The 12,003-nt window shown below is 39.7% G+C and overlaps 1 protein-coding gene and 1 long non-coding RNA gene across 5 annotated transcripts; one reads left to right on the top strand and one right to left on the bottom strand.

Moving 5' to 3' along the window:
• Positions 1–1,389: 1,389 nt before the first annotated feature.
• Positions 1,390–9,800, bottom strand: MAGOHB (mago homolog B, exon junction complex subunit). 4 transcript variants are annotated; one of them, XM_081084136.1, is made up of 6 exons: positions 9,034–9,110; positions 8,727–8,842; positions 6,512–6,570; positions 5,734–5,844; positions 3,518–3,600; positions 1,390–1,495 (listed from the first exon to the last, which is right to left on the bottom strand). In XM_081084136.1, exons 2-6 carry the CDS (start codon positions 8,767–8,769, stop codon positions 1,396–1,398), a joined length of 396 nt encoding a protein of 131 aa, XP_080940262.1. In that variant the 5' UTR covers positions 8,770–8,842; positions 9,034–9,110; the 3' UTR covers positions 1,390–1,395. The 4 variants fall into 4 exon arrangements, with proteins under 4 accessions (XP_080940262.1, XP_080940261.1, XP_080940264.1 ...); XM_081084135.1 differs by lacking the exons at positions 8,727–8,842; positions 9,034–9,110 and adding an exon at positions 9,669–9,800; XM_081084138.1 differs by lacking the exons at positions 8,727–8,842; positions 9,034–9,110 and adding an exon at positions 9,418–9,572.
• On the top strand, positions 9,238–11,960 carry LOC308514091. The gene is made up of 3 exons (XR_013995569.1): positions 9,238–9,418; positions 10,833–10,887; positions 11,729–11,960. It is a non-coding gene; the product is annotated as an uncharacterized lncRNA (long non-coding RNA).
• Positions 11,961–12,003: the final 43 nt, after the last annotated feature.

Here is a 12,003-nt window from a genome sequence, read left to right as displayed (position 1 = left end):
CAAGCCACATGTGACTATCTAAATTTAACCAACATTAAATGGCACTAAAGAAAAGTCGTCTATTGGCACCAATTACGCCAGGTATTCTACCCTTAAGTGAAAAATCAGCAACAGGATATGATTTATTATAAGACTTATTACAGTCCAAAAAATTCAATTATAGAATCTAGATTGGCATATGAATGTTCATTTTATAATTGTCTGAAAATTTTCATAACACAATGTTGGAAAAAAATGTCTTCTAATAAACTCAGTTACACTAGACAAATCTCAAGTACTCAGTAGCCACATGTAGTAGCTGGTGGCCACTAATGGACTGCAGTCACAGAATATTTCTATAATCTCAAAGAAGTTTACCTGACAGAGCTGCTCTCGTCTAGCTGCTCAGGAGCCCAGGCAAGACTGCGAGACTAATTCTTCACCTTAAGGTCAGGCCCGACTGGTCCCTGGGGCAGGTGGTTCATACTAACAGGACTACACATTTTTAAAGAGTAACAGAATACTAGGGCATGGTTACTGACAGGAGAAGAAATGAAAGGTCAAGTCTATTAGGCAAAGGTTGAAGAGAACTGGGAAATATGAGTGGGACCTGTGCTCATTGGGAGTTAAAATATAAATATATATAGGTACTCATTTAAGTCTAAATTTTTAATAATTTTTAAGCTAAGAACTCATTTAGTTCCCATGGAGATACAAAATATGTATTTGTGAAATAAGGAATAAGAGCATAATACAAGATAACTTGGGATACTGACTTTACCTTTGTAATCCTTGAGGAAACCACTGCTTTTACCAAAAACATTTACAAGTGAATAATCCCTAAGAATCTGTGATAAACGTAAACAAACAAACAAACAAACAAACAAAAAAACCCAGAGCCTTCTGTGAACAACCTCTATAATTACCAAAACCTTAAATCCCATCAGGTATGGAAGAAATAAGGGAAGATCTACAATTGCCTTTATCTTTTTTTTTTTTAATTTTTTGCCCGTAATGTGCCTGATACCTTATTCTGGATACATATTCCTACCTGAAAGAATTTCTGCCAACACATGTGCCTCCTACAACAATTTTTATTATCTTTAAATGGCAAGAGACACGGTCTCCTGAAAGAAAGCACTCTCCATCCAGGTTTGGTAAGTTTTATTGAAGCAAAATTTCAACAAAAGGTGGCTTTTATTTACAGAATGCAATGCGTGTGGGGACTGTCCAACCCTCTTGGACACAAGTAAAAATAAGCATTAAGCCTGTTTATGTATTTTCTTATTTTCAGTTTGCATTAAAAAAAAATCTGTTTGCTTCACATTCATAGAAATCCCAATATTATAAATGACAAATAAACCCTCCCTTACTCATCCCTTAATTAAATATAAAAATAGCTACAAAAAGCATAATTCAGATAGGTTTAATCTTGAAATGTAATCCAATAAGACTAAAAACTAAACATTTCAGGTCCTGTACCAAATAGTAAAAAACTCGAAGGCCTTCAGGATCCCTAAAATTGAAAGAGATAAAAGTTACTTTTTTGCTCCTAAAATGCAACAACATAATTCTATAAATTAATTCCTAAAACAAAACAATAATCTAAAACAAATTAAAGGAATGCATCTTTTCTGTAAGAGAAAAAATAAAAAATTTTCTTTACCAGAATTTCATATTTAAAGTGTTTATTTTCTTATAATAGCAATGCATCACAAAAATGTATAAAGCAGATAAAATTATAAAAATAGAAAAAATAATGTTCAAAATACTATATAATGTCACTTTTCACAGAATAACTATAAACATTTTGGTGTTTCTCTATTTTCTTTACTAATTAAAATAATCCCTGTGCCTCTTTTTATTGTTGTTAATCCTCACCTGAGGATATTTTTCCATTGATTTTTAGAGAGTGGAAGGATGGGGAGAGACAGAGAGAAACATGGATGTGAGAGAGAGACTCCCACACATGCCTGACCAAGGCCAGGGATTAAGCCTGCAACCAAGGTATGTGTCCTCAATCAGAATCAAACCCTGTACCCTCAGTCCATAGGCCAAAGCTCTATCCAATGAGCTAAACAAGCTAGGGAAAATTATTCCCTGTGCCCTTTTTAATATTACTTTCCCCATTACATTAAAAAGAACTCACAAATAATTTTTAATCAATTTAACAGTTCTCTCCTTATTAGACATTTGGACATTTTTCCAATTATAAATAAGGGTTCAATGACCATCTTTATGAATAATAAAGCTTTTTCATTATCCTATATAAAACCCTAATATGCAAATTGACCAAATGACGGAACAACCGGTCGCTATGATGGGCACTGACCACCAGGGGGCAGACACTCAATGCAGAAGCTGCCCCCTGGTGGTCAGTGCACTCCACTGCAGGTGGGCAGTAAGGAGCAAGGGGTCCTGGACTGCAAGAGTCCCAGACTGCAAGAGGGATGTCTGACTGCCAGCTTAGGCCCAATCCCCATGGGAAGTGGGCCTAAGCCGGCAGGCAGACATCCCCCGAGGGGTTCCAGACTGTGAGAGGGTGCAGGCCACGGCTGAGGGACCACCCCCCGCCCCCGCCACCGATTGCATGAATTTCATGCACTGAGCTTCTAGTTTGAGAATATTTTCGCAGAATAGACACTCAGAAATAAAATTACTACAGTGAAGATGGGTGAAAATTTAACAAAATATCGATGGCTTTTGTAGCAAATTATCAAATTGCTTTCTAAAAAACATGTACCAATTTATAATCCCAGTAGGGTATGAATGCCATACCCTCACCAACTATGGGAAAATAAATTTGATAATTTAAAAGTATCTGGTCAGTCTTTATGAACATAGCCTTTTATACCCAATAGTAATTAGGCATTCATTCCTCTCTCCTCTAATAAATATTCATAAAGTCTCTATTATGTGCCAGGCACTGTGCTAATTCTGGAAATACACAAGGTTCTCATGGAGTTTACATACAAACCAGTAAAGCAAACAAATAAGTTATTACAATTTAGAATGATAGGGAAAAAAGGACACCAGGAGGACATTTTAAAGGTAAAGGGTGAAAAAAATAAAATTAAATTAAAGGTAAAGAGTGGAAAGAAATAAATGCAAAGGGATTTTTCAGGCAAAAACAGACAGGGAAACACAACTTGGGAAGACATACCTAGCTAAAGCCATTAAACTATACTGGATTTTTTTTTATTCCTCTGAATACTAAATCCAAGGAGGAGCGAAGGAGGCTGATATGGAATAACAATTTCTTTTAAATTTTGTGAGTGTCTAGATTTTTTTACAAAGTAGGTAATAAAATTTGGGCATTATTATTCATAGTTATCAGATTAAGATTTTTTGTGTAAATCAATAAATACACTGCTACCTTCTTTGACAGCAAGTCTTTAATGACATAAAAATCAGAATTTCATCTGTATAATAAACAGACAGGGTGCCAATGAAATAATCTTAGCAAACTCGCTATAGTTCTAAAATGAACCTCTCCAATAAATTTTATCAATTAGTGAAAATGCTGTAACATACTCACTTTGACTGATTTACATCAATAAGAGAACCTATTTTTGATGTAGTAAAAGAAATGTGCTCATCTCCAATTACAATTTCAAGCTCCTGAAGAAAATAAAGAAATATAATTAAATGTAGAAATCCATCCCAGAGATATCTATATTCTTGATACTAAGGGGGTCCCAATTTTAGCTGCAGGTTTTCTAACAATAATAGAGAAGAGCAGGTGGGACATAATCTGTTAGGCATAAACTGTGTCTATAAAATAAAACAATAAGAACTTCAACACCTGCACAGGAGTCCCCCAGTATTATGACTACCAAAATTACTCTGCAGAGATCTAATAAATATACTAAAAAATGAATGACATACTTAAAAGTGACACACAATTATTTCTTATATCAAGTAAGCATTAAAGGCATCACTTTGAAGCACAATGTTGTAAAAATAATACGGTTTTATGCTTACTTATAATGAATAAAAACACATTTACCCTTTTCACCAGGCTCTAAAAATAAAATGCATAATATTAATAATAGTACTATACTTTAATATTATCAGTAATCTCTAAAATACGCTTATCAAATAGGCTTTATTAGACTACTTTTACAACTATGAAATCCAAGACTCAGAAGTCATAGGAAAAAACTTGTTTATAAACTGACTAGAGGCCCGATGCACGGAACTCGTGCATGAGTAGGCTCCCTAGGCCTGGCCGGCAATCAGGGCCGATCTGTGGGGTAACCAGTGGGGTGATGGGGGCCCCCACTGGCACCTGCTTTGGCCAACCTGGTGCCGCCTGCTTGCTGGCTCCACCCCCCGCCACCACTGCCTGTCACCTGCCTCTGCAGGGCGACCGGCAGGGAGATTTGGGGCCCCTGCTGTAACCTGCCTTGGCTGGCCTGGGGCCTGCAGGTTGGAGGCAGCTCCTGCATTGAGCATCTGCCCCCTGGTGGTCAGTGTGCATCATAGTGACCGGTCGTTCCACTGGTCATTTCACCGTTTGGTCGATTTGTAATTAGGCTTTTATTATATAGGATATTTGAATCGTGAACTGTAAGACTGAAAGATTGATACACTTTGACTTCACAAAACATCAAAATTAAAAACTACTAAATTAAACATAACATAATGTAGATGTTCCCAGTGTGCCATAATTATTGTATAATTTTTTTTCTATATTTTATCTGCAAACCTAAAACCAACAAATAAGAGACTATATCTGTGGTCATTTTTCAAGTTAAATAACAGATGCCGTTGAAGGCTGATCAGAAGACTTAAAGACCGACAGACAATTTCTGAAGCATGTCTAATCCTCCCCAATGACCAAAACACAAGACCACATCCTCAAGTGGGTAGATAAACTAGATTCTCCCTGCGTATAAAAGAGATATACAGTTTACTACTTATTGTTTCTGTTTTTTGTACATATGCACATATGCATAAAACAGATCTAAATTTATTTTTTAAAAGTGTTTGCAATGCATAAATACTATTAACTATTATGTTTGCTTCCTAAATAATGTTTCTTTAAATAGAAGAGTTAAATTACTACTACAGAGGGTCAAGATCTGTTAAGATTTCTCCACATTTTCTTCTAGTCAAAGGTATTACAAACAAAAGTGAAATTAAATGTTTCTTCCTCCAAGGGTCATTATCTCTTTTCTCCAAGCGTTGAAAAGCCCAATTTAGGAATTAAACTATCTTTCTACTGAGTGAAATCAGCCTTCAGAACTCTTCAGAAGCCCTCTGAGATACATCAATTGCTCTGAAGAGAGTATGAGAGGCAAAGGCAGTGGTCAGCTTGAACAAAGAAACCTATCAAATCCCTCTCTGGGGCAAGAGATGAAAATAAGAGTTTTCAAAGTTATAAAGGAAATGTTACATAGTCAATGAAAAACTTAAATCCCAAATTTAACAAATACCTATACTTATTCCTAAAAAAAAGTAATTAACATGTAATAGAAATTACTCACAACAGTGTAAAAACATCCTAGGGGTGGCTATAGAAGACTGATCAGAAAGATGTCTAAATTTAGAGCTATATATCAACTCCTTTACTACTAGGAGGTAGCACAGAAAATGAGGAAAAGAAAAAGAAAATTTACCAGTTGTAAAAGTAGTCTAAAAAAAAAATAAGGAATCAATGAGTGGCTACTATAAATAAATAAGGAGAAACATAACAATGATATTATCAATTTTAATATTTATGCATTTAAAGAATCATTATATACAAACCTGTCGGCCAACCCTGTCAGGGGGAGGCCACAAAGCATCATCTTCTTTTGTAATTTCGCTGTCATCAATAATTCTCTTCAGTTCTTCCATTACACTCTTGTGTACATAAGCCTGAAAATAAGTTGCAATAAAATTTCATGATGCCTCTCTATTTCTTCCCATGACTCAAAAGGAAATGATATAATGGAGTTACAAACCCTAACTATTAAAAGAGAATATCAAAGAAAAATTTAATTCTGATTCCAAAGTATAATAGCTAGAATCATTCATCCTTCTTATCATGTTTCTTCACTCTCTTGCCCTTTCTTTTCACTCTTCACATCACTTAGCCCCCTTTTAAAACCTGTATTCTGTCCTGGTAATATGGGACTCAAATCTCTCCAAGTGGTTAATGGTGACAACAAAAAAATCTATGAGTTGAACAGAGACAAAGTACACATCCTAGTGACTGAACTTTTTCTTATCCCTAACTTTTAAGCCTTTCATTTAAAATTCTTAGTGTGCGTAAATCATGATTATCATTTTAAATAGTGAGTAAAAAGACTAATTATAAAATGAATTAAATGATATGTTCAAATGTGGGACTACAGCTTAATATATTCAGATTGCTTCTTTTATTGTTACAGATGCTACAATTATATCTAATTTAAGCAGAATTCCTTTTCAACACATAAATTGGCTTCTTCTTTACAATACAGCCTTATATATACTTTTGTAAATTCAACAGACATAAGGAAAATGGCTAACTGTAACAATTAGACATTCCAAAAGAACTTACCTCTTTTCTGATCATGACATCATTTTTGTAATTGCTATTGTTGGCATATCTAAGCTTTCCTGTGGAGAGTGGAAAAAAATTCAATCTATAACAGCAAAAACTGCTAAAAAAAAAAAAAAAAGAAAGAAAGAAATGACACCGTAAGCAATTTTGAAGATAAACACCATTTTATACTACTACTTTTATTAATATTTCTTCCATCCTAGCATAAGGCCAATGCTAGAATGTAGACATTCAAAAATTGCTGGTAAGTTCGCTGCAGTTGAAGCTAGTCAATTTTTTAAATATTCCATGCCTTTGATGTAATTTTTAAATACCCAATATAATTTTTTAAATATTCAATATAATTTTTAATATTTGATGTTTTCAATATAATGGGAAGGCCATTTTAGGGCCCATTTTCTTAAGCTATGTCTTGATCTAGATATAGACAAAGAAACAAACATTTCTTTTAAAGTTTATTTTTATGTCTGTATTGGTGCTGATTAGCCTAGAGCATTTAATCTAACCAGTAAAACAACCTTAAAAGGTAGGTTGTATTCTCCCACATACTCCTAGTTGAGTAACTTGCTTAGGGCCACACAAGATTCAGATCTAGTTCTACCTTCTTCTAAAACTCATGCTTTCCTCATTACTCCAAAATGTTCTTTTAATCATTTTCCTTCAAATTAATGTATGCATAATGACAATGTTAATATTTTAGAATTGTGATTAGGAAGCACACAAACTATGTGCTGCTCCTCGATAAAAGTCCGTCAGTTTGTTAACTGATCTATATTTAATTTTAATCCATCATGACTTGTACTCCCTGATGCATGCTTCTCCTCATGGCTAGTCAGTTACCCAGGTAAACATGTAATGTGGTCCTGATCCTTTAAAATGAAAGGTAAAGCCTGGCAGGTGCCGCTCAGTGGTTGAGCGTGGACCTATGAACTAGGGCAGTGGTTGGCAAACTGGGCTCCCGAGCCACATGTGGCTCTTTGGCCCCTTGAGTGTGGCTCTTCCACAAAATACCACGTGTGGGGACGCACATACAGTGCGATTGAAACTTCATGGCCCATGCGCAGAAGTCGGTTTTCAGCTTGGGTGAGTCTATTTTGAAGAAGTGGCGTTAGAAAAAGTGGGGGGTGTCAGTCCATCGGGGAACGGGAGACACCCGAAGGCGGGCGGCGGGATACCAGCGCCGGGGAGGCACACGCGATTCATGCAGGAATTGAGTGAGACTGGCTACAAGACGAGTGTTGATGGGAGAGTTGGAAGGGGTCGACCTCAGCTCTCAATCAGATTGAGGACGTTTTCAGCAAAGGCCAGCTTAGGAGTACCCTAATTAAGTTAATAACAATGTACCTACCTATATAGTTTAAGTTTAAAAAATCTGGCTCTCAAAAGAAATTTCAATCATTGCACTGTTGATATTTGGCTCTGTTGACTAATGAGTTTGCCAACCACTGAACTAGGTAGGTGGTCATGGTTGGATACCCTGTCAGGGCACCTGCCCAGGTTCGGCTGATCCCCAGTAGGGGGCAGTGCAAGAGGCAGCCAATCAATGATGATTCTCTCATCATTGATGTTTCTATCTCTATTCTTCTCCCTTCCTCTCTGAAATCAATAAAAATATAGTTAATAAATAAATAAAAATAAAATTCAGTGATCGGTACAATTAAAATAAAATGCCAGGTAAACCTAATGAGGTGAGCCCCGTAGGAATCACTGGTTTGTGACTCACTCTTTTTGATGGAAGTGTACAGATGTTGTGGTGGTAGATAAATAGGTGAGAACCATTATTCTGGCATGAAATTTCCCTAATAACATTAGACTACTTAATTTATGTGACTGACTAAAAGAGATATGGACAAGCTGAAAACTACTCATAGGCAAAGGCACTGAAAACAGTATCACATAAAAAAAGGATCGAGAATTCATATACATTGGCTCCTTTGCTACATGTAGAAGAAACATAGGGAGAATAAGGTGATTACAGTTTCTAAATCATTGCAGGGTTGTCCTTACCATGAGTTCTGCCTAAAGTGCCTGACACTCTCCCCCTTTCCTAATATGTGATCCTGCCCTAATTTGTCTTTCATACCCTCACGGATCTTTGTCCAAAACATGAGCACTTAACATCCATACTGATTTATGGCCTGAGTCATGTCTGTCCCGCCCACCAAGGCATAATTCCTCGCGGGAAATGAAAGAGTCTTGTTCATTACTGTACCCTCATTTTTGTATTTACATGCTGCCCAACACATAATGGGCATTCAAAACAGAGAAGTCTATGCAGCTGGACTGTCCTTGTTGCAAGAAGAAGGGTTCAATATACAATAACACCCTCTAAAAAGAATCAGAGACGTCAAAAGGTAAGATGTGCTGCATGCCTTATGGGCATAGGCAGTCTTACCTCGCCCTTTGCTCAAGCTGCCCTGTCTCCGCCCCCCCCCCCGCCCCCCCGCGCCTCGCTCCCTACCCCCCGCCCCGCTTTCCCCGCCCCCCCCCTCCCACCCCCGCAGAAGCTAAGAAAACACCTATTTCAAGAGTCATTTCAGCTGTCATCTTCTCTGGGAAGCTTTCCTTACTCCTTCTGGTGGAACTAACCACTCCCCTTTTTTGCAGTCTGAATGCATCCTATGTGAAAGACCCCAAGAACACGTCATCACGCTCATCTTTCCACATGCTGGGCTCCTCCCCTTCAGGGCGGGGCTCATTCTTTTTTCTAGACACGCACTCATGGCGCCGGAATGAATAAGATGAATGAATGGGTCGCCCACAGATTACTAGCCAACGGAGCATCTGAAGCATCCACGGGACCACCGCACGCCGGGGATGTCTTACAAATGCTCACGCATTAGGTGGACAAACCAGATGCCCCGGAGGCCCTTTCCGGGGAGCGGACGCCGGATGCCCATTACCGTAGGTTCAAGTGCGGGTCGCATCGGCCGGGACTAGCCTGTCCGGATGCGTTCACACCGATTAATTCTCTTATCTCAAAACCTATGTATGCCTCCAGTATTCCCCAGCTCCTACGACACGGGCCCAGCCCCCGAGTCGCTCGCACACCCGCCCCGCCCCGCCCCGCCTCCCCGCGGGCTCCCCGCCCGCTTCCCGGGCCGGCGCCGCGCAGGGGGCCGCGGGGCGGCCGCTCGTCCGCTCGTCCGCTCACCGTCCGGCCGGAACTCGAACTCCAGAAACTCGTGTCCGAACTTGCCCTTGTGCCCTACATAGTAGCGCAGGTAGAAATCGCTGGCCATAGCCATTTTCCTCGCAGAAAGGCCGCCGTAGCCTCGGCCAACGTGCCGCCGGGCGCCTGGCAGTGACGTCAGCGTCCAGGATAGTGCGTCACTGCGGGCGCGCCTAGCTGGCCTCCCGGTCCAGGCTGCCATCGCGGGAGGGACCTGACCGCACCGGAGCGGGTAGCTCAGCTTCCCTTTAGTGGAGACAGTCATGTTATTTTTAAAATTACGTAAATCACATTATACTGGCGAAAGCACAGAAGGGTGAGCCTCTGACGGCATTTTTATGGGCCGGGAACGGAGGATCGCACGTCGCATTTCCTTGTCGGGTCCTGGGGCGTTTTGTGAGTGGGGCGTGGCCTTTCCCCGTTAACTGGTGGGTAAAGCTAAAGCCCGAAATCGGATTGTAAGGCCTGGATACGACCCCTTTCCTGCTGCATTTCTACCTAAAACAGGGCTCTCCCTTTGGACAACGCGAGTCATCGGGCAACTTGAAGCCTATAAATAATAGAGACAAAGAATCCCAAAATCGCAGCAGTTAGGGGCGATCAGGCAGGCAGGCAGGTCTCAAACAGGGTCTGAAAATTTGAAAGCACATTGAAACTAAAAATCCCGACAGTCATAGTATGAAAACAGTTCCTTTCAATAGGAAAACTTCATTCAGTCAGGGCTCATCTTTAGCGGCCTGGGGAGCTGTGGCAGTGACTTAGTGTGGGGTGGGCTTTGAAGGGTGGGGAAAGACAAGATGAACTTTACAATCTATATTTCAAACAGCACACAGAGTAATCCTGTCTATTGATGACCTTTGACTTTCAGAAGGATTTAGTAAAATGAGTGACAGAAGACCTGAGATTCATTCCCAGCACTTCCCTCTACCTAACCTCGGTTAAGTCACTGTCTCTAAGCCTGTTTGTCCATAAACCAAATGATTACACTGCAGTCGAAGTTGCCAAGCTCATAGAACTAGTGAGAGGATCAAATAAGATGATGGAAAATAAGGTCTCAATTTATACGGCATATCTTCAGGGAGCTCCCCATTTTATATTCCCCTCTATCCTATTTGTTTCTTTAAAAAATGTTTTTATTGATTTCAGAGAGAGGAAGAGGGAAAATCAATGGGAATCGGCTTCCTCCTGCACACCTGAGCTGGTAACCCAGGCCTGTGACCTGCCCAGAATAGAACTGGTGACCTCCGGTGCACGGGCCAATGCTCAACCAACTGAGCCACAAAGGCTGCGCCTCTGTTTCTTCGTAGCACTTACCACAGTGTGTAATTCAGGGGTCCTCAAACTTTTTAAACAGGGGGCCAGTCCACTGTCCCTCAGACCGTTGGACTATAGTTTTAAAAAAAACTATGAACAAATTCCTATGCACACTGCACATATCTTATTTTGAAGTAAAGAAACAAAACGGGAACAAATACAATATTTGTATTTGCATGTGGCCCGCGGGCCGTAGTTTGAGGACCCCTGGTGTAATTTAAGAATTCTCACACAAATATGTATATAATGTATCTTACTTTCCAGACTGTAATCGAAAGCTCTCTATTTCTTTTATTCATCACCTAGCACCATGTTTTAGCATTGCTGTCCTTAACACTCAACTTAAAATATTTACATATATTTGAATGATTAAAGAAATCTTGTGTAAATTTGACTTAAATGAAGAACCTAGAAGCAATGATGAGTTTCCCTAAGACTTGATTATTTAGTACCAAGCCACTCAACCTTCCTTCTCTCTACTGCCACTTAACTTAAATTCTGACTAGTCATTGTGGTATTCCTACATATGCAAGAATCATTATTTAGTTTGATGATTCAACATGACTCCGTCAGGATTCTCACTTCTGCAAAGCTGTCGACAGCCAGTCATCTTTCCTACACCAGCCTTAGGTGTCCGTCCCAGAGTACCCAGAGTGAGCATTCTGTAAAATCACAGGTCACATGTTCAACTGAATTGTTATCACCGGGATGTTTTCATTATTTTGCAGTAATAGGAGATTACTATCATCATCCGGAAGTTCACACAGAAATGATGACTTCTGCCGAGACCGGTTTGGCTCAGTGGATAGAGCGTCGGCCTGCGGACTGAGGGGTCCCGGGTTCGATTCCGGTCAAGGGCATGTACCTGGGTTGCGGGCATATCCCCAGTGGGGGATGTGCAGGAGGCAGCTGGTCGATGGTTCTCTCTCATCGATGTTTCTAACTCTCTATCTCTCTCCCTTCCTCTCTGTAAAAAATCAATAAAATATATTTTTAAAAAAAA

This window comes from Myotis nattereri, assembly GCF_964212035.1.
Source record: "Myotis nattereri genome assembly, chromosome: 2".
NCBI lineage: Eukaryota > Metazoa > Chordata > Mammalia > Chiroptera > Vespertilionidae > Myotis > Myotis nattereri.
The sequence above is the reverse complement of the archived record's forward strand: the minus strand, read 5'-3'. Positions and strand labels throughout refer to the sequence as shown.